This window comes from Macrobrachium nipponense, chromosome 4 (assembly GCF_015104395.2).
Source record: "Macrobrachium nipponense isolate FS-2020 chromosome 4, ASM1510439v2, whole genome shotgun sequence".
Taxonomy (NCBI): Eukaryota; Metazoa; Arthropoda; class Malacostraca; order Decapoda; family Palaemonidae; genus Macrobrachium; species Macrobrachium nipponense.
In genome coordinates, this window is record NC_061100.1 from 15,056,573 (window position 1) to 15,080,674 (window position 24,102).

At 34.1% G+C, this 24,102-nt stretch overlaps 1 protein-coding gene across 14 annotated transcripts in view; it reads left to right on the plus strand.

Annotated features, from left to right (window-relative positions):
* LOC135210724 (1-phosphatidylinositol 4,5-bisphosphate phosphodiesterase classes I and II-like) overlaps positions 1 to 24,102 on the plus strand; it is a 634,901-nt gene that overhangs the window by 472,994 nt on the left and 137,805 nt on the right. For 8 of the 14 annotated variants that reach the window (XM_064243527.1, XM_064243524.1, XM_064243531.1 and 5 more), the window contains 6 exons: positions 404 to 600; positions 972 to 1,118; positions 5,638 to 5,789; positions 8,989 to 9,153; positions 10,286 to 10,541; positions 10,947 to 10,991. In XM_064243527.1, the coding sequence (XP_064099597.1) occupies positions 404 to 600; positions 972 to 1,118; positions 5,638 to 5,789; positions 8,989 to 9,153; positions 10,286 to 10,541; positions 10,947 to 10,991 (962 nt within the window). The remainder of the gene's footprint in view (positions 1 to 403; positions 601 to 971; positions 1,119 to 5,637; positions 5,790 to 8,988; positions 9,154 to 10,285; positions 10,542 to 10,946; positions 10,992 to 24,102) is intronic. The other 6 variants (XM_064243526.1, XM_064243530.1, XM_064243537.1 and 3 more) reach the window with 2 other exon arrangements.

The following is a 24,102-nucleotide window of genomic DNA, read 5'->3' on the forward strand; positions in this document are numbered from 1 at the left end:
AACCCAATAGAAGATAGATATTGATTGCCTATTACTTTTGCAGGATTGAAATGTTGCTCATGAAATTTTAATACCTAATTTTCAGTTTGGATGAAACTTTCAGGTCATCTAAATTTTATTTAGAACATCATGGTTTCCTTACAACTAGTACTTACTGTATTTTGGATAGTCTTTCGACAATTTGCCTGTTAGTTATTTAAACATTTTAGAATGCATATTATTAGAAGAACCAACCAAGTTTTTTCATTTTGATCCTTAGGGTAATTTTTAGTATCTATTAGTTACTCACTGGTATTAGAGCACTAAAAGAATTCCAATATTTGGTTCTTGATGTAGCATGGCTAGTGTTATGTAGTCCCATAAGTAAAGAGGGTTTTTGTGAGATGGTGTATTTTGCTTTCAGAACGGAACAACCCTACAACGCCAATAAAAAAAGTGGAAACAAGCCTCGTGGAATGACAGTAGAACAGCTGGTCAGGTTCCTGAATGAAGAACAAAGGGATCCTCGACTCAATGAAATTTTGTACCCTTATGCAGATGCAGCCAAAGCTAAAGAAGTGATCAGGGACTACGAAATACACAAGGAGAATATTGCCAAAAGTAAATTTGTGAATATTTTAAATGGATTCTTTGGAATATCTTAAGTAGCAAGGGATTCAGCCGTAAAACAGAAATTCTGTAGCTTAAAGTATCACACTGTAGTCTATTAGTGTTATAAGAGATTTGTTAAAGAATGTTATTTAAAATAGTATTTTTTAGCATTACAGTATGATGGTTCTTTTAGGCATGAGTTTTGTTCCGATGTTAAACCTAATATGACAGTTTTGATGTCGAAGTAAGGGAGAGAATTTTTCAGGCCAGCTTTTTTCATTTTTGGTTTCTTAAGGAAGGTTTCTGTTTTGTTTTAAATTAATACAAACATCTTGGAATGTCAAGTAATGTATCCTAACATCCTGCCATCTTATTTTCAGATGTGCTGGGCTGTGAAGGCTTTCTGAGGTACCTGATGTCAGATGAAAACGTTGTAATGTCCCTAGAAAAGTTGGATCAGTATGCTGATATGGACCAGCCACTTTCACATTACTTCATAAATTCTTCCCATAACACTTATCTTATAGGTAGGTTGTAACTTTTATTGTAAAACTGTGGCATTTGGTATGCTGAAGGTCACCTTTGAAGAATGGTAATGTCTTAAAAAGTTTTATCTTTTATTCTTAGTCATAATTTCAAATGAAATCCCAAATGGTTATGCAGCTGACCCCCAGTATTTGTGGGGGACGTGTACCACAACCCCCCAGAAGAGCTAAAATCAGCAAATACTTAAAGCCCCTCAAAAATTGCTTATAAATGCCTATTTTGATAGTTCAAGCACAAAAATCCTTGTAAAAAGCTTGTACCTGAGTATTTTAATAGTTTTATCTCAAAAAATACATTTAGTCATGAAAATATGAAAATACAGTAATTAGTGAATATTTCTCCATGAAAGATACTGCAAGTATTCAAATTTTCCGCAAATACTTAATGTGTATAGCATATGTTCCATAGAAAAATCCATAAATAGGTGAGTTTGTGAATCCCGAACTGCCTATTGGCAGGGGTCAGCAATATGTGAATTGGCTGAGTTAGTATTTCCATATTTTAGAAATTTGATGAATAAAGTTTGCAAGAGTCAAATTGCAATAGCATGGCTAGACTTTTGCCAGTTATTGCATGAATATACTTATAAAATAAGTGAATTCCCTTTAGAGAAATGTCTTGTATGAGTTTGTTAAGGTTTATTTATTTTATTTAACAGCCTGAGTTGGTGTTATTACCTTTTATCTCAGTTGATATACATAGCCATTATAGTGGACAGTTTGGAGATGCTAGTATGAAAATTATGTTTTGAGATTTATGTACGCTAACATGCTCTGTTACAGTTCCAGGTGGCTTCAAGTCCCTAAACAATTTTCTCAGCTGTCTCAGTACTGTTTTATCTGATGCTGCTTGAATTATTTTGTATTCACTGGCCTGATGATGCTACTTTCACCATCGTATACACGAGTTGCCAGACGCCACAGATTGGTTGCTTTACAATCGTTGATTGTTTTAACCAGTTTCCAGCTGGCGCAAGAAGATTATTCTATTGTTAAGACTAAAGGTTTGTTAGCTATGAAAAATACAAATTAATGAAAAATTTGTCATTTTACATCAGCTTTTTCCTTTATAGGATTATATATACATACAGTGGTACCTCGGTTTTTGTACATAATCCATTCCGGAACCTCCAATGATAACCGAAACTTACAAAAACCAAATAATAATTGCCATAAGGAATATTGTAAATAATATTAATGTATTTAAAAATATATATATTTTTAAAATATTTTAAAAATATATATATTTTGGAGGGAATAAACAGTTTTACATACAGAAAACAATGAGAAATAAATATAAATGAATAATGATCATTTAACAAAGTCTTATCTTTATGGAGGACTCTTGTTAGCATATGGAAGATGGAGAAGAGGGGAGAGGGAGGAGGAGAGGTTACTGTTTGGAAAGGGAATCCCCCTCCAGAAGGACTTCAGGTATCAAGAACCTATCTGCGGTTACTTCTCCTCTTCGTGTTTTACTTGCACTGACTGGGGTTACTTCCCCACTTCATTTTTTACTGGCACTAGGACCAGCTTGAGAATCACTGGGTCCCTGCCGAATAACAAAACTGCCCAGAGACATTTGTTTTTGATGTCTCTTCAATGTCTGCCTAAAATGGTACAGAGAATTGTCATTAAACATATTAGACATGGATTGCAATGTCTTTGATAAGTTGGTAAGTCGCAACAAAATTTTTTACATCACTCCACTTCACGAACATTTCTTTAATCACTGAAGTAGGCACAGTATTCCCTCTCTCTTCCTCCTCCTCAGATTCCTCATCTGCTGTCTTGCTGTTCCTTCTGAAGGTCTTGCAGCTCCTCAGTGGTTAGTTCTTCCCTGTGGGCATCCACTAACTCTTCCACATCCTCGCCACTCACATCCAAGCCCATGGACTTCCCCAGAGACACAATAGACTCCACAACAGGCATAGGGTCATCAGGGTCAGCCTCAAACCCTTCGAAATCCTTCTCGAGGTAACACTCTGGCCACAATTTTTTCGAAGCAGAGTTCATTGTCCTGGAAGTCACTCCCTGCCAAGCCTTATATACAGTTGAAGATATTGAAATGATCCTTTCAGAACTCTCTTAGGGTCAATTCAGTGTCTGAGGTCACTTCAAAGCACAAACAGTGCCTTGGTGTAGAGTTTCTTGAAGTTTGAAGTGATCTGTTGGTCCATGGGCTGAATGAGAGGAGTGGTATTAGGGGGCAAGAACTTCACTGTGATGAATTTAAATTCATCCAGCAACTGGTCTTCAAAGCCAGGAGGATGTGCAGGAGCATTGTCCATTACCAGGAGGCACTCGAGGGGCAATTGATTTCCTTGCAGGTATTTTTTCACACTCAGGCCAAACACTTCATTGACCCACTCAACGAAAATTTGTCTTGTGACCCATGCCATTTTATTGATTCCACATCACAGGCAATTTATTCTTCATGACATTGTTTTTCTTGAACAGTCTGGGAGTTTCAGAATGATACACCAGTAGGGCCTTCACTTTGAAATCCCACTGGGATTCCCACAGACCAAGAGTGTTAGCCTATCCTTCATAGGCTTGTGCTCTGGCAATGGACTTTCCTCCTGCATGATGTAGGTCCGTTTTGGCCTTTTTTTTCCAAAACAGGCCTGTGTCATCACAATTGAAGACCTGTTGGGGGAGGAATCCTTCAGCCTCAAGATACTCTCTGAAATCACCAATGAATTCTTCAGCGGCATGTTTATCCAAGCTCGTAGCCTCCCCATGCTGTACGACACTATGGATGCCTGTACACTTTCTGAATTTTTCAAACCAGCCTCTGCTGGCCTTGAAATCACTAATAGTATCACTAGTTGTTGGCATTTTCTTACTTAAATCAGCATGCAATATCCTAGCTTTCTTACAAATGATTACTTCAAACTCTATCCCCCCTAACTGTTTTTCATTGATCCTCACCAACAACAGCTTCTCAACATCTTCCACTAGTTGCAATCTCTGTATTGATAATAACTTGACCAATTCGCAACATCAGCTGCCTTGATTTCATGTTTCTTTGCTAGGATAGAGCTGATTGTCAACATTGACTTGCCGTACACCCTAGTGAGATCAGCTACACATGCACCACTTTCATACTATGCTACAAGTTCTTTCTTAAATTCAGTTGCATTCCTGGTCTTTTTTACCGAAGGGGTGACACTTGCAGCTTTCTTTGGCCCCAGGATGGCTACTTTGCAATGAGTTTTTACAGAAAAATTACCACAAAATACAACAAACACGTGTGATGATGCAGACTACGAGAGCGGAGATGCTTTCAATGAGAAAAAAGCCAGAATGGATCACGAGGGAAGACAAAATGCTCTGTTTGAGCGCTTCACATGGGCCCGGGTTGCACTGTTGGCCCCGGATGCAGTGTTCCAAGTGTACAAAAAACAAGGGAACGTATGATAACCACAACAAAATTTCTTAGAAAAAAGTCTACGAAAACCAAAACATACAATGAGAGAGGTGTGCGAAAACCGAGGTTTGACTGTACATGAAATGCATTCTCTTAAATCTTCTTGAACTCCCAACAGGTCTCAGTCTACAATTTCATCCCTTCTTTTAAGTGGTGATGCTGCATAGATAGATTTGTATTTTGAAATATATAAAGACTATATAAAAGAAGTATGTTGATGACTGCTAGATGTTCCAAAATGAATAATCTTATCAACAAATGACTTCCAGTTGATTTCAAGGTTTTGACTACAAAAAATTTCAAAGTATACTTTTTTCCAGACATGATTACGATGATCCTGACAGAAAAATTTATTACACAACAGGTTCTCGTGAATACTTCTTTAAGCTGCAGGATCAGGATTTTCAAATTATTACTTTTACAAACAGGGGTGTCACCTCAGTTACTGCAAACATATTTATATATGAATGCTGAGAGTTTGTCTTTGAGTTTAGACATGTTACACAATTTAATGGTAAAGTTAGGTAAAAAAAAAAAAGTTAAAATCCTAAGTCTTTCAAGGACATGTGTCAGCTTGTAGTTTATCACAATCTTTTTAGCAACACTGCTGTTTCCGTCATTAGAATTAGCAAAACATATACCTAGTCTCTTGACTGCATTACAGGTAAATGAAAGAAAAGATACATACAAGTCACATCAAAATTTGAAATTAACCAAGCAGAAGAAAAAAATTAACCAAAATTAGCTAAGAAGTATATACGTACATACTTACCTATGTCAATTGTTGCCATAATGTTTACATGATATGTATATAGTATTGGATTAGTTCCATAGTTGAGGATTTGTATACTCTCCATTTGATAAGTGTTTGAAAAGCAGTGGTAAATGACAGTAATATGCATTAGTATATATGAAATTTTCATGGGGCCCAAAACTTTGTTATTTCATATGAGTTTATTTGAATGATGCAAAATGACTGAAGTAATTGAGGCATCTAGTAATTATATATGTTCCTTATCATACTATTACAAACTGTGTCATCAATTTCTTTAACCATGATTGTTGCAGGTCATCAGCTAACCGGGAGGTCAAGTGTGGAAATGTATCGACAGTGCCTCCTTTCGGGTTGTCGTTGTGTTGAGTTAGATTTTTGGAATGGTCGAACAGAGGAGCCTGTAATTGTCCATGGATATACTTTAGTTCCAGAAATTAGTGCAAAGGTAAGGATGCTGAAATGAACAACATTTTAGCTGCTCTTTGTTAATTGTTTATAAATAATCAAATAGCAGGCATTAAAGCCTTAAAAATCCCAAGCTACTTTTAATTGTTGCTATTTGGTATTAGCAGGCAATCGACTGGGATTTTCTGGTAAATAAAACAGTTGCTTGTATTGTAGACAACTCAAAGGTAGATAACCTAATACTTGCCAGCAACACATGAGGTGTGAAACAAGCATCCCAGAATGACCAGGCCTCTAATAAGCCAAAAAATAAAGAATGCTGTCATGAGAGTGAAGGAGATGTGTGATCCTCTCCCACCGCATAATATGGCCTGCAGTGACTACTAGTCTAATGAGAAATATCCAGGTATTTATGAGTGAAGGGATGTAGAGAAAATCATTAAATGTGAGTTGTATCTCCATGTATCCACATGGAAGAGGGCTGTGAGCTCCAGGTTTCATATAAAAAAATCACCAACTTTATGAGCTCTAATCTTCAACTAAGACAAATTCTCGTACGAAACCTTGACACAAGCTTACAATCACATGGTGAGATGAAGACTAAGTCTGAAATACAATGAAGGCATCATCAAGTCCCAGGAATCCAAGGAGTGAATTTTGTCATTGAAATCTGGAACAAAGGAAAGTCCTATCAATAACCAGCTAAAGGAATGATATACCTCACTTGATAGAACATGGAGCTCAGTAACACCTTTACAGGAGGCCAGGTAATAGAAGCATCATCTCCAGAATCACATCCAAGAGCAATAGCAATATGTCTTAAAGTCTCAAAAGAAGGACTGGATAATGCCAAGACCAAATCTTAAGTAGAAGATTTCACTGTTGGTATGAAGACATGTGAGAGTGCAGCATGGTAACACTTAGTCACCAATAAAAGTAACTATGAATCCTGTGATGATGTAAATGCTGTATCATGCTGCCCAAGCAACAAACTAGAGCCTCCTTGGTTCTGGAGCTAAACAACAGTGGTTGGTTTGTTTAACATCTGTTTGAATAAAAGGGACAGATGGGACTTCCCAAAGTTCACCTACAATGCCAAGGAACAACCCATTATCAGGCAAATTAACAGATGATAGGAGAGTTTCTCCTTTAGTGCAGCCATGACTAGCCAGCATAGTGGTAGCACCCAGAAGATTGCACCCAGGCTAATACTGTGGAGATGTGCATAGGCCAAAGCAGATGACCCAGAGCTGGAACACCTTCCCATGCAACATAAAGTAGAACTACCTACAGGACATGCAAGTATGTATATCTCAGATCCAGTAAGGAGAAAAGTCCCCTTTTGGAGTCAGTCTCTTCCCTGACTCGATTGTCTTTATCTGGCCAGGAATCAGAAGAAGAAACTTACTCAGTGCATGAGAGAATATCTTCAAAGGCCCTTTATCCTACAACTTGAGGGGGACCTGAACTGTCAAAGGGGACCTGCTTCTTGGAAAATAAGGCAGTTACCCTAATGAAGGATCCTCAAGTTTGTGCCTTTGTGCTCCCATGAGGGGTAGAATTCACCATATAATCCTGTGAAGAGTTAAACTTGGTCCCTCCCCACGGCCATAGCTTATCAGCTTTTGCATTTGTATTTGAGAGTGATGGATAGCATATACTCAAAGAAAAATGAGATGTCTGTAGCTATATACAACTTTTCTCGTCCATCACAATGCTGACTCTGAATGTACTCTAAATGTTAAGTTCATATCAGCAGGAAACACAAGTGACAGTTGTAACCACTCGGTCACCTGAAATATAAAAGAAACTATCATATATGTTTGTATATGATAAAGCAAACTGTATATTGAATATATTGAATATTTAAAAGCCATTAGAAAATGCTTTTTAAATAAAGAATCACACCTAAGCAAACAAATGCTTAATCAATACTGTATTTCACGGCATCAAAGATGCTATTTTTCCCTGAAATAAGCCTTGAAAATTTATCTTGTGCCCATGAAATTGAAGGTTACATTACTCATAGCCTAATCCTTACTCAAGAGGAAAGTTATCTTTGCTAGACTGTAAAAATAATTCTTGCATATGATCTTTGAATGAAATTTATAAATTATGTTTAGTTAGGATTGTAGATACAAGTATTTTAAACAACAAAATTATACATAGTATATATATACATAAAATGTTTCTTTCTTGCATATTTATATACATTCTTCACTTGTTTCTTTTGATTGGATCTTCTAAAATCTTTTTTTCATCCGCTAAACTTCTTATTTCCTTACCCCATCACTTGCAGGTGTTGTTTTTCATGCCACCCTTAGAAAGCCACAAATGCTCTTTGCTGACTCTGTGGCCTGTTTTGGAATTTATTGTACTTATATATAATATATACATATATAGGCAGTCCCCGGGTTACGACGGGGGTTCCGTTCTTGAGACGCGTCGTAAGCCGAAAATCGTCGTGAGCCGGAACATCGTCAAAAATCCTAAGAAAACCTTACTTTTAATGCTTTGGGTGCATTGAAAACTATGTAAACTGTATTCTTATCGTATTTTTCATCCAAAAAACCTTCAAACATTGATTATTTCGCATTTTTGGTGTCATATTTCATCTGCCAGATGAGTGTTGTAGGCGTCGTAACCCTGGAAATATTTTCGGATGAATATAATTAAAAAGCGCCTTAACCTCAGAACGTCGTAAGCCGAACCCGTCGTAACCTGGGGACTGCTTGTATGATATACACTACATATACATACATGCATAAAGTATACACTCATGAATTCTTGTTGCAGTTGTTCCCAAAGCAGAGTTTCTATTATGTTTCTGTTACTTTCTACTTTTTACTGAATAAGCTGTGTTTATTATTGTATTTTTATTATTATCCAGAAGAGTAATATGGAACAAGCCCACAGGGGCACATTGACTTGGAATTCAAGCTCCCAAAGAATATGGTGTTCAGGAAGTAAAGGGAAATACAGAAAGAAGAAGTCTCACTTATTAAATAAGGAAAAATAAATTAAATAGAAAAAATTTATTAAAATGCTAAGAGATTACTATTAGGGTAGTAATGCATTTCCTCTCTGCTTGAGCTTTTGAAGTCCCAGTTCCACAGCATCCTCAGCGAGGAATAAAGGACCTCTGGAACTGAGAAGTTCACTTCAAATTGTTCCCCCAGATTTCTAATCCATTTAATATGTTTGTTATATTAAAGCTATTCTCCTTTCTTTTTGTACAGGAAGTAATAGAGTGTATTGCAGAGTCAGCTTTCAAAACGTCAGAATGGCCTGTGATTTTGTCTTTTGAAAACCACTGTAATCCACGACAGCAAGCCAAGATTGCCAGCTATTGCCGGGAGTTTTTTGGTGACATGTTGTTAGATTCTCCACTGGACATGTATCCTGTGAGTATCATTTCAGCTTTTAACATAAATTATTAACTTATAACTTTGATTTATCTCTCCTTTGTGATATTTCTTCAGATACCAGAAAAAAGTAATTTTATACTATTATTCATAGGAAAATTCTAAATATAAGACAGGAAGAAATAAGATTCATGGAAAAAACATCTATTATGATGGGAATTTTCAGTGTTGGAGGTTGTAGGAAGTGTATTATTTGTAGTCATAGATTACACTTTTCAAGTTGTATGAAAGTCTGCAGCAGCATATTTACATATACTGGTATACACTTACCTAAATAATAGTGATACTTGAATATCCCTAAAAATTTGGATTTTCAAATTCATTTTTTTTTTTTTTTTTTTTTTTTTTTTTTTTTTTTTTTTTGAACTTAATTTTGAGTACCTCTGTTTGCATTGGTGCATTAATTTCTAGATGAATTAACATTGTAAATAATTCCACTCGCCAAGAATTTGTCTTGCTTATTAGAGTATTGGTGGTTGATTTCTGCCATGCAGTTCAAGTTACAGTGAGACTTAGTCTGATATTCCTTTCATGTATAAATGAATTTAGCAAACTGGTACTCCCTCTGCTCCCTTTACTGGTTCCCCTTTTGTTCACTTTAATGATTTTCTGAACACATATTAGGCTTTTTAATGTCCTTGTTTGTTGTGCATCATTAATAATGTAGATCTTATGAAATAGCCAAAATGTCCTGAATGTGCTTCGTAAATTTCCACAGAATAGGGTGCCCAGTTTGAAAAGAGGAAAGAGACCAGTGAAAAATAAGGAATTAATGCATGCAGATATAGATAAAAAGGAATAATAGCAAAAATGAAAATAAGTCTTTCACTGAGTAAGTGAATAAAACTATAAATATAAAAAAAGTTAAAACATTTAAGGAAAGGACACTCAAATTCACAAGACTCTAAGATCACAGTAAGAGGCTATGCTTGACAAGTAACTTTTATACATGATCTTTGGAAGTATGGTAATGCCAGGTTTAGATAATGTTGTGACGCCAGATATAATACACAACCAATCAATTAGATAATCAGTGGTCATTGAGGCCTGATCTCTAAACATTTAGATACCATTTTCACTTTTTTCCCCAACTGCAATTTTCTTTTGACAGCTTGAGTCAGGAGCACCTCTTCCCCCACCATCTGCTCTGAGAAGAAAGATTATAATTAAAAACAAGAAAAAACACAGAACTCACCATCATCATCATAAAAAGCCCACTCAAGGAGAATCCCAGTTTCACGTTGACCTTGGTCATAGCGGGGATGCACGTCCTGCTGAGATGCAAGGCAATGGGGAAATTCCAAGGCCGCCTTTGGAAAAAGAAGGTTCCAGGGAGTCGTCAGAAGAGGAAAATGAAGTTGCAAACGGTAAGTGTTATACAGTATTTTGATGTCAGATTCTTTGTTGTGTGGTTGGTTGATCACTGAAAGTTTCAAGTCTCATGGTTAAAGTTTCAAATCAACCAAACACACATCTGAAGTATGTTACGTGTACAGTATTATTAGTATTTTAATATATACATTGCCATTTTAGTATTAAGTATTTTTTTAAGTTGACCATGTGACCTTGATTTTTATTGAAGAAAATATCAATAAGTTATGACTGATTTCATGAGTTAGGTAATATTTTTAAGTATTTCTCTTATATTTTTGCAAATTTACCTATATATCACTTAATTTTATTCTAAAAAATGAGAGACATCATGTTTTCTTATTATTTTTAGGATGTTCTATATTAAATGAACTAAAATGGTTTAATTTGGCTAATTATAGTCATTTCTAAACCAGCCTTCCCCCATCTAGTGGCGAGGCAGATAGGTAAGAGCTGAATATGCTGATGTGTAGTTCCATAGCTGATTTGACAGTCTGTATGTATGGGGTTCTAGACTTGGTGTCATTTTGTATACTGACCAAATTTGAATCCCATCAGAATTTAGAAGAATTTACTTGTGCACAAGTTAAAAACTTGAAAGTTATCTATTGAATTACCCAATATTGATAGTAAGTATCTTTGGCCAACTCTTTATAAGATTCAAGTGTTTTTATTCAGTCAGTATCATTAATGCTGTCAAGTCTTAAGTCATTACCTTACAGGGTGAGCAGAGTACAAATCTTTTGTGGACACAAGGTTGTAGGTCACACAATCATCCAACTCAAGTTTACCTTGCAACAGAGTTCATTAATACAGTGTTGCATTTTTGTCATTTTCATAGAAAAGTATACCATGTGTACATAACTTCTTGTTTATGATAGTATGGCCAATATTGTATCCTTAGGCTGTAAATGTAATTTACTATATAGTACAGTATTTATAGCTGTCTATCAGAGTAGTTATGTCCCCATTCCATATTCTGCAAGATAGTCTAGTTGGGATATGAGGTATCATTTCATTTTGAGCTAAAATCGTCTCTGTAGTGATTCCATCATAGCTGGGTACTTCCTATCTCATAAGTTTCTTCATTACCAATTCCTCTTCAAAAACTGAATTCATTCATTAATGTGTTCAAGTCCTCTTCAGCCTCTGATATGTCGGTCAAATAATACGACTCATGTTTCGTACATGACCTCACAAAAATGGTCCACTCAGTATGAATGCAATGAATCTGGTCATATTTCAATGTAGTATTTGAACCCAGTGGACCGAATGCTAGATATCCACTTATCTAACATCTCAAAGGCTTAGGTTCTCTTCATTAGTAATCTCATTGCTAAGAAGAATGATCAGGTTTGCCAACCTCCAGTTGGTTCAGGATTCTCATACCTCCCCCAACTATCCTATAGTTAAGACTGAAGGTTTGTTCCGCGTATGAACAAATGGCAAATTTTTTAATTAATTTGTATTTTTCATAGCAAACAAACCAGAGGTCTTAACATTGACTGCCCACCTCTAGTTGCCACTGTTTCATCGTGGGTTGGAAGAAAGACTGATGCATCACTGGATTCAAATGCACTCTCTTGACTTGCTTCCACCACAACTACGCATCAGACTGAGCACCATGTCAATATATTTTATTTGACATGTAAAACAATGTTTGGCACCACCGGGAGCCATTGCATTTTTAAAGCTCTTTATGGTCAGTCTGAGAGAAGAATTAGCTTTTCATACTAGGAATTGTTTAAAAGATATTAATGCTAATCGTTAAAATTTATTGTATTTAACAGTTTCGTGCAGCAAGTGATACCTTTCGCTGTGTTAATAGTGTTGTAATGTACTTTCATTTTAAGAGGATTTAGATTTTCAATGCAACATAGGATTTCCTTGTTTTATAGGGAATTTTAATCTCTCTCTCTCTCTCTCTCTCTCTCTCTCTCTCTCTCTCTCTCTCTCTCTCTCTCTCTCTCTCTCTCTCTCAAACTTTGTCATATCCCCAATTTATTGGTTACGTATTAGCTTAATAATGATACTGGGAATAAGATCTTTCTTTAGATAGACTGTGTTTTTAGTATATCAAAATAAAAGACAATTTCTTATTCATTGCTTATGGCTGGTATTTATTCTTTTGTATACATTATTTGAGGTATTCTATAATATTGTGTAATATAGTGTATATTTAAACCAAAGTTAGAAAGGCCATAGTCATCTACAATCATATTAGATCCCAATTGTTCACACTTTATTAAGTTTTCAAGGTCAGACTATCATGTATTACTGCATAGAGCTCTGTATTGACAGAATGAGTTTTTTATATTCCATTAGCATTTCCTATCTATCATAAACAGAGAAGGTCACTTTGCATTTGTCATAGCTCATTAGGCATATTAACTATAGATCCACCTTTGTAGAATGACACATTGCCCAGTATTACATTCAGAACAAGTTTTTCACTTTTTAAATAGTAAGTACCTGCTTGATCCTATGAAGGACTCAGTAAAGAAGATGCCCCATTGTGTAAGACTAAAGTTTGTATGAAACGTCGCACATTTTCACATGGTGTTTTATCAACAGTTTTATCTTTGAATATTCAGTAGTCTGTGTGTTGTTAGTGTTAAAATAGTCATGAGATGTGAGTGGTTGCTTGAGACAAGTGGGCACTCACTCACCATGATGTTTCTGTCTTAGGGAGCTCCCTAAACTTGATGAGTTTCGGATGTCCTGTAAAAGAGATTTGCACCTTTCCGTATATGCCTAATGTTCCCTTTTATAGCCTTACTGTGTATAATAAACAATTTCCACAAGAACGTTGTTGTGCTCCTCTTTAAATGAAAATTGATACAGTACAGTTATGTTGCTATTTAGTGAGATTTCTTTCTGTGTACTACTAATTTTTTGTTAGTTTTCCTTTGATATACGTAAATGCTTGACTTGAGGTCCTCTAAGTGTTTAAAGCTTTTTCCCTGTTTAGATATTTGGTCTTTTTAAATGGAAATGGAAATGCACAAAGTCAATTGTATGGAACAGTAAACATTATTTAGATCATACTGGAATTTTTTCTAAAATGACTAGAACTGACTAAAATTAAAATTCTGTATTGAGATTTTTGTTCTTGCTGATAATAGCTGTTAATACACATTAACAGCAGGTATGGAAAGCACTGTTTTTCTTCATAATAAGCAAAGATTTTCCTGGACAACATCGATAAGGAGGTTCTGTTTTAGAATTTATGAAAAACTATATGTGATGAATAAACTTCCTAGGTAATCAGTGGTGTAACTTGGGGGGGTGGGGGCGAGTTAAGGTCTGCCCAGGTGGCACTGTCTGGGGCCAGTAGTCTGGCATCTTATGAGCAGGTTTGGTCTGACTTAATTCTAGATTTTCTAGCATATTTCATCTGATCGGAACACTGAACAGTGTAAGTGAATCATTTCAATCGTAAAGCATTCACCTAAATGGAAATGATTTTTAAAAAAATTGGAAGTTTGAAGTCACTCTTGTAGAACATTTCTACATTGGCCTAGACATCACAGGAGCTTATTTTCATTTTCTGACATATTTTTAGTATTCTGCTGTCTAATTTTATGTCGGGTAGCAATGTCTGGGGCTACATTGAAATCTCATGCTTGTAACACGATTATGAATATGTCAAAACCTCAATTTGGCTAAAGATATTAGTAGTATTTTGATACCAAATATGATGGCAAAATGTCATAAGATGCCGGGTAACCGACTGTGTGAGGCCCAAGAAATTTACTAAATTATTTTAGTGGAATTTTTACATGCGGTCCCTGCTTATCAGTGGGGGTTCTGTTATCGGTGGGGTGCCAAGTGAAAACCGGTTATCCATAAAACCGGATCGCCAATAACCGAGTCTCCTGATAACTGGGGACTGCCTGTATATTAAAAGAATGATGTCAGATTTATATATACAAATCTTTTAAAATACTAATGAGAAAATAACTTTATCTGTATTAATATTTACAAGTATATTATTCATTACTGCTCTAAATCAAGAATTATGCCAGGTAAAAGTCTATGTGAATTCATTTTTAACAAAGCTCATAGGGTTCCATTGTAAATCTACTCTGTTTTGTTGTTTTAGGTTTATGAAATAAGATAAATGATTTAGATGTTAAGGCTTAAAATGTTTGTTTAATTTTCACCACTTTAGTACGTACTTTTTAGTTTGGGAATGAGGCAGCACTTTCACTAATGCAAGTTACGCCACTGTAGGTTATATTTTTGTTTTTCCTAGGGAAAGAGCACCATTTAGATTCATATAAATATTGTTATATCCCCAAGAAAGGCCGTAATTATTAAGGTAGATTGTATCCTGAAGAATATATGTACTATATGTATTTTCCAATATTTGTTATAAACTTTCCCTGCCAGCCTTGTAAGAGCTAAATACCTAAATTACTTAGTCGTTTGGTTAAACTACTTAATAATGATAATAAAACTTTACCTAAATAAGGTAACCAATTACTACATTGAGTATCTAATAACACTCTCTATTTATTCAACATTTTTGCTGTAATATTGTTTTTACTAGATCTGTCATCCTTCTAACGAGGTGACGGAAATTTTTCACCAAGAATTCTTCTTCTCTATGTGACTAGCAGGGAGGAAGGAAGCCTTCACATTCTGTTCCTATATAGTAATATTTAGTAACATGGATGCTTAAAATACCAGATGGAATTATTGCATTAAGATATTTATGAAAATAGGAATTGCTGCTTCAAGTGTTATGCCAAGTCATTGTTGAGTGGCAAAGGAAAGAAAAAAACCTTAAAAAGAATATGTTGCCTTTCAGTTCCAGGGAAACAATTCTAATTCTGAAAATTATGTAGGTAACAGGAATAATTGAAACCCAGCTTTAATAAGAATGGCCAGCATTCTCCAGTAGATATACATAGGCATAGGAACCTGAAGTGATATGCTAGGAGGATAGTATGCATGTTTGCATTTGTTTACAAACTTGTAAAACATCAGAGGACAGAATCCTCTTTTGATGACTATACTCTGTTTTTTCCATCTGTCCATCCGCCTGTGGTGTTTGCGCGTTGTAACACTGCGTCCCGGGCTTTAAATAGTTACGCTATGTGTAAGTTTTTGGTAAATAAAAGGATATCTTGGTGTACATTTGCAACTGAAAAGTGTTTTAGTAATTTACTGTATGTGAATTACACCATTAATATTCGAAATAGCATATTATTTGAAGCCCGGAATGCAGTGTTACCATGCGCAAACACCACAGGCGGATGGACAGATGGAAAAAGACAGAGTATAGGTGGAGGTGTGAAGTAAATCAGAACTAATCTCAGCAGAGTAGTACAAGGCAACATTATTCAAGGTTAATGATAACAATAATTCCTAATGCTAATTGAAGTGATATATATATATATATATATATATATATATATATATATATATATATATATATATATATATATATATATATATATATATATATATATATATATATATATATATATATATATATATATATATATATATATATATATATATATATATATATATATATATATATATATATATATATATATATATATAATATATATATATATATATATATATATATATATATATATATATATATATATATATATATATATATATATATATATATATATATATATATATATATATATATATATATATATATATATATATATATATATATATATATATATATATATATATATATATATATATATATATATATATATATATATATATATATATATATATATATATATATATATATATATATATATATATATATATATATATATATATATATATATATATATATATATATGTGTGTGTGTGTACGTATGTACGTATGTACTCGTGTAACATGCGACCTCGCATATCATGCGGCCCCCAGATTTTCACCCTTAAAAAATGATTCTATCATGTATCTCACGTATCGTGAGTTAAATTTTCGAGACCAAATAACAATATGCTTACCTCTTTTCCTCCTCTTTATCTATTGCCTTTTTTATTTAGGCTAATCCTCATTCCTCCATCTCTTTATCTATTCCATCTTCTAGTTAAGTTTAAAAAAGTAAATGTATTGGCCATATAAAACAAAAACTTACTAATATATACATATAGTTAAACTACTATTTTTTGTCTAATCCTAGGTTATTGGGTCTACTATATAAAACAGTAACCAGTAACCCAGTAATATTACTATAGCTAAGCTATCACGTACTCTAATCTAGGATACTGCCTAATCCGGATGATTTAATTCATACTTGAAGGTATGGTTTATGTAAAAACACAGTTACCTGAGTACGTAGGCTTAAAGATATGATACAGGTTGCTAATTTCATCTAGTCTTAGGTGACTTTGTCTAGGCTAATGATTGATTTCAATAATGGGGTTTTTAATAGAAGTTAGAAATTCATCACTTAACTTAATATAAAGTACTGCTTAATCCTGGATTATTTAGATCATGTTTAAGTATACAGGCTAAGTAAATGGAAAAATCTTTAGCATGTTCATCAATTCCAAAAGGGTCCTAGGTGTAAAACTAGGCTGTTCTTACTTACCTTAATTTAGGTTACTACCTAATCTAGATTATTTAAATCACCTTTTGGATATGCAATCCTAGGTTTTAGGCTGCAAACAAAATCTATTATATAGTCTAATTTATTCTCACCAAATCGTTAGGCTATCATCTCATGTAGGCTGCTGACTAGGCTATGATTGTCTGAATTAATAATAAATTTTGGAACATTTCATTAGCTAAAACTTCTAGATGGTATGACAAATTCTTCAGATTTTGTGCTTTTCACAAATAGCAAACAAGAGACCATAAGAAAGCACTGACTATGTGCTTGCAAAACAAAGGCCGGTTTTTGGCTTTCATACCAAAAATGAACAGATGTTCCAAAGTTTCAACTAACTGGAGCTTAAAAATAAACACAACCTTTAACTTTACACGTTTCCATGATCCTCGATGAAAACATTTAGAATCAAAGCGATCTATAGTGAAGGGCCCTGGCTTGAAGTATACACGCTACATTGACTAGGAGGGTTAATGGTTCATGGTCTTTTAACTGGCCCAGTTGTATACAAGATGACCAACGGGCATGCACAATATTCACTTCTTCCAGATTTTGACATGGTAAAACTGGGTTCAGCCTCACTGAAGATGAGAGAAAATGCCCTCTTGTCTTTGAACTCATTACACTGCATCACATGTCATATTGTTTATCGTTACGGCACAATACCCCGCTACAAGATCAGACTAAAAGATATATCTTTAATATTAGTCTAGTCACCATGGACTACACTGTCAAAAGTGTCTTTTTTGTTGGCCATCACTTTGAATAAAAATGTTGCAGGGTTTGAGGCTTTTCAGCTTTTTAAAGCAGTGATGAAATTTCACTTGTCATTGTACGTTTAGCACTTGGGATGTATGGGAATATTCAGATTGAGTCCCTGTATTGTTTTGATTTTAGAACAAGAAAAAAAACAGGTTGTGATCAAGGAAAAAAATATTTTTGGGAGCTGCAGTTCATCCTTAAAGGAGTTACATTCTCATGGTCCCCCCAGGACTCCATAAGACAGACCAACCAATCTCAAAGAATTTGCTTATTGTTGGTCTTAACCTGAATAGTGCTAGTTGGCATAGTTATAGAATATAAAGTACTCAGAACAAGAGGCTTCTGTTTCCTGTTTTACAATGACTACCTCAGTTTTCCTTCATCCTACTCCTACTCCTAACTTCTCACCTTGCAGAAGAAGGCTCTCAATTGTAATAAATACAGTATAAGCCTACCCATTGAAATTTCTGATGAATGAAAATTTTCACTGGCTGTACTCGCTAATCCTCTCTCTCCTTCTCTTTCTCTCTCGCCCTTGTCCTGGACCTTCTACTCTCTCTAAAATGATGTGTACCACCTGTGTAGTGATGATGAATTGAAAATTTTTCACTGGGTCTTAAAATGATGTCCCCACCTTGTGTAGTGATGTGATGATTGACAGATGCAATATCGAACACTATTTCCGGAGCAAACACTGAGGACACATGAAGTCAGTGACAGCCAGAGTGTATGATGACAGATGCAATATCGAACACTATTTCTGGAGCAAACACTGAGGACACATGAAGTCAGTGACAGCCAGAGTGTAAATGAGGAAGATAACCAACATACATGCTGTTGTAAAATCTGTATAAGTAGGATGAAGAAAAACTGATGTAGTAGTTGTAAGACAGGAGATAGAGCCCTCTTGCACTGAGTCCTTTATATTCTATCACTGTGCCAACTAAGAGAATTCTTTGAGATTAGTTGGCTTGTCTTTTGGAGCTTTGGAGGTACCATGAGAATGTAACTCCTTTGAGAACGAACAGCTGTTATGCTATAAAAAATGGTCATTTGTTTTCTTGGATGTTATAATTAAATTTTAAAACATATGACTAGTAAAAATGTTCTATTACAACAGAATTACATAAAATAAAAGGAGCCCATAAAAACACCAAAATATAGAGAGAAAATACTATATTTCAGAGATGGCTGTCTCTCTCTTCAGACAGCAGTCTCTGAAATATAGTATTTTCTCTATATTTTGGCATGTTTATAGGCTCATTTTATTAGGGTTTAAAACATGTTTAGTACCTTTAGTTGGATTGTTAATTATATTGACCCTATTGTTTTGGAACTTTGCAGGATAAAAACAGTGCTTTCCCAGATGTATTTGATACTGAAGGTTTATTTCTTTCTTTCCTTTTGAACTAGTTGTTCAGTATAAGTCAAGGTTACTCATACCCATGTGTTATAGTTTGGCATAGTTCAGGTACCCAGTTATTCTTTAGAAATAAAAGATTGTGGAAATGTTGGTTGTACTCTTTTATCAGTCAGATGAAGGTAATGATTGTGATATCTGTGCTTCATTTTAAAGAAAATCTTCGCAGAATGAAAAAGAAATGTAAATAAAATTAAACGAAGGAATCCAGGAATTTTTTCTTGGTTAACAATATTGGTGTTACAGTATTTGATGTATTTTATGAAAATTGAAAATTATTTCGTTTTTGAACATGGCTGTTTGCTGTGAAATTTTAAGAATGACGTCATTTGCCGAAGTGTAAATCAAGCGTTACAGAAAATCCAGTTCATGGACCTTTGCCTAGAATCTTGGCTTTAATGTTTTTCAGAGAAAATGAGGATGGTAGATGACATCTCTAAAGTGTTGAATTAATATTGCTTTTGTGTTTAATATTGTAGATGATTCTGAGAACAAAATTTACTTTCTGAAAGTACGTAATGATGTTATCACTAACTTTTTGAAAGCAAGACAAATGAAAATAATAGCATAAAATTAAAAGGATCATTAAAATCTTTGAACAAAGAGTGAAGACTGCTAGTGTAAGACGGTGACATTGGTTGAAACATAATGACATTTCAGTGCACTGTTGTTTCATTTTTGATTCAAGAAAAGTATTGGATTTGATAATGAGGCCATTCTTTAGATTAAAGAAAAGGCTGAATTAAAAGGATGGATGTGTGCTTTTTATATCATTTTCTTTCACAGCTATTGGGTCAGTAGCTGAAATGGAACAGTGACTGTATAAAGCAATGAAAAATAAATTTCACAAATAAGTTACCAACTTCAAGCTAAAAGACACAAAAATTGGTTCTTTGCATTGTAAGATGGCCCAGTTGATTTATTTCTCAAAGTGACTGCAAATTTGCGCCATTTCAATTACATTGATCATAGGAACAGACAATTGAAAATTCGAAAGTGTATATTTGGTGAAACATTTTGTTGCAATAATGACTGCTTGTGACTCCAAGATATGTTCTCATTATGTGAGGGAAACGAAACAAATCATAGCAGTGTTGCTTTCAAGGATTTGGAATTAGTATAGATCCAGCAACCTCAGAACAAAGTCCAAAGTTAAGATGTAGAGCAAGGATGAGTTTTACTTTTCCTGTCATGTGCCCAGGGTAGAGTTTTCTTCTATCTACAAATAACTGTATAAATCTAGAAGAGTTAATATTTTGGCGATCCCTATGTTTTTCAAGTTCACACAAATACTTGCTTATGTAGTTCTTATTCTTAATCATATATAGTTTGTTATAAAGTTAAATGCAGTGTTAATTCGTTACAAGTTTGACTAGAGTGGTGAGTTGCAGTCTTAAACATATTTTGTGCAGCCAGATTTGAAAAATTTAAGAGGAAAATATAATTCTCTTCCATTAAGTTGTATAGAGTTAAGGAGTTTGTTTTTGATTGTGGTTCTTCAAGTTGTTGGAAGAAGGGCACATTATATAATGACTTTTTATGCAGGATCAACAGTTTTATATTTTTTCTCTCTTACTTCCAGGTGCTTTTTTTTAATTAGGTGTGTTTGATAGGTGCAAAAATACATTACGTATATGGTCCTGAAGTCTCATTGTGACCATCTTTGGGCCTAAGCTCCATTGCTTTCTGCCTTTCACTTTCCCCTGCTAATTTTGGTCTCTTCTCATTCAGCTCTCCAATTTCCTTCAGTTTTACCTTGTTCCATTTTTCAGTTCTCACTGGAGAATAGGTCCTGTGCAGTGCCTTATGGTTCTCAAAATGTGATAAGCTGTTCCTATTCTAAAATAACCACAGTAGTAATGTTAATTTTGAATAATTTATGTAAAATTTGATGGGTAGATATTCTAACTTAGAAAATCTTTAGTTACTGTGTGTTCTTGTCCCATTCAATTTCATCTGATACTGATTGCATGTATGTTATCCATGTCATGTTCTGCCCTAGTGGGTGAGACTGCATTTACCATTTCACCATCTTATTGTATAGATCTTTGTATAAATATGTTTGTTGTTTAGGGACTAAGATAAACCCAGGTTAAAGGTTGCATGGTGTGAAAAGGTCATATTTTCTCATAGTTTTGTCCCATTTCTCTTCAGCTTATGATTATTACTTTAAAATTCAGTTCCAAACCAGGAGTGATTTCATAGAGAATTGCAGTTGTATCATACTTCATTTTAAGGTGCTTGACATGGAACCCACTTGACATCCATGTGAATTGGTTGGTGGTTAGAGATTTATGCTTAATATGAAAATAATGAGTTGTGGTGTTCCATGACTCATCACATATACTTATAAGTTATGTTTTGTCTGAGAAGGACGAGGTTGTGGGACATGTATAAACAAACAGGCACTATTTTCTGTTACCTCCTTTAAAATGTGTATGTTAATGACCCAACAGTATCAGTGAGGCTTTTGCTTCCTCAAGAATAGTACATCTCATAATGGAGGGAAATTTTTGATACAAAAGTCACTGAAAGTAAGTTTTAATCAGAAATACATTTGTTTGAGCAGTTTTATCATGTATTGATTTTAGTAAAGAAAACAGAAATTCATTAAGTGGTTTATTTAACACAGACCAATTGATTATGGGTCTTTTGGTAGCTGACAGTTTCTAGTATGTTAGAAATGTCAAACACTTTACATCTTTTGAAAATCTAGTCTTTAAATTTACCTTTTATACTGTATCCCTTATAAAAATTATGTACTGTGTAAAATATATTACACTAGTACTTCTACATAATTTTCTTACTTTAACATTTCTTAGCCATTTTATATTTTTATTTACTGAGCAGTACCCTGTCTTGCAGTTTGATTTAAAATTATAAATGATGATGAAAATTTGGCTTATGTCATTGTCCAAAGTTCATTAAATATCTCTTTCTTTAATTAACACTAGTCATCATACAGTAATAGATTTCAGTTAATGTTAATTAATGTAAATAAAATGTGTCATGCATGATAACGAATGTATAACTGTAAAGGTACTGCTTGGCAGTTTTAATAGTTTTCTCAATTTTGTAAGAACTACTTATAAGTTTGGTTTTGAACTCTTAAGGGACGGCCTAAATATATACATATTAAGCACACCCCCAAACTGGGCAGACTTTAAGGTTGGCCAATTTAAGAAAAATCACTTCAATTGAAAGAGGAAGATATGCATTGAACATGGTGTATGAAAGCAATTCTAAATTTTTTTTTTCCATCCATGGGAAGTTGAAAGTGACTTTACTATTTACAACCCTGTGTGGGGCACCTTTTACAAGACACTCATAAACATTTGCTAACTTTACTTTTAAAAATATCTTATTTTATTTTGTAAAATTACAATTACAGTTTACAGAATAGCATAACAGATAAGAACTAAAATTAGTAACAAATTTTGAGTGCATATATTTATTGTTAAATATTCACAAGATTCGCTGAGTTGGGGGGATTCAGTAGCTTTTTGTGAAACATACATGTTTTTTCTAATATTTCTTGCCCTTTTCTTTGCAAAGTTACAATTATTTATAGCTGACATACTATCATAAAAGATAAGAACTGAAACCAACAGCAATCCTGGGGTATATATTTATGAGCCAGTAAATAAAAAAACGTCATGTGATAGAGAGGGTCAATTCATTCCTCCATTAAGTCTCAAGGCACACGGATCCCCCTCTGTCCTGTGTTGAGCTACTACAGTTGACATGCCACTTATGGACCATTGAAGTGAAATTAAAATCTTTTCCACTAAATTCATCCAAATCGTATAATGCATAATATTATTGCTCATATGAGTTAGCCCCTCCATTGCTCAAAACCTTTTATAGATCATCATATGAGCATAATTTTGTTGCTGTCATTAATGAGTTAGTTTATTGATTAGTATCGGGTAGAATAATTTGGAAATAACTGTACTGCATAGTTAGGTAGAATAATTTGGAAATATTGTTCTTCATTAAAAATGATGTTGGATATTGTTACACTTTCTTAAATGAAGCCTGAAATTTTTGCACATGCTGTGATTGGTGACAGTGGTAATGAATGATGTAAATCTGACAGATTTTTTTTTCCTGTGTACTGTATTTCTTTGAAGAAAGACTAAATTCTGTAAGGTAGATCTAACTTTTATTGGTTTCTTTCTTTACCATTATAGTGCCTTAATATTTACACTGTAGAAGACAAATCTATTTGGTAGATCATATGAATCTTATTCTTGAGGATGAAGCACAGAGATCATCTCATCATTTGCACTCATGATTTAAGCAAAGTAACTAGAGAAAATGTCTTCTGATTTGTGGTATGCCATTATGCACCTAAGTGTCCTTTGAAGGAAAGTAGTTTTGATGATAATCAGCCTTTTTGTTTTATCCCTAATCACTTATATCCTCCAAGAAATGTTTTGTATGTTGTGTTATAGTTGTGGTTCTCAACTTATGACAAATATTACAATTTGTGAGGCAATCTTTTAACTGCTTGGTTAATTTGTTTATAAACTCTAATGTAGTGTCCCATTTGAAATACTGTATGTTGGTTGTTACCTTTATGTGTGTTCAGGGCATATTATTGTTTGTAAAGGATGATCCATTATGTAGAATAGAGGCCCTCAGTGAATTGCCAAGTAGACTTTTCAGATTGAGCAAGTGCTGATGAGTGTGCGAATGAGGGAAGTTAAAAAATTTTATATATATATACATATATGTGTGTGTGTGTGTATGTATATGTATGTATATGAA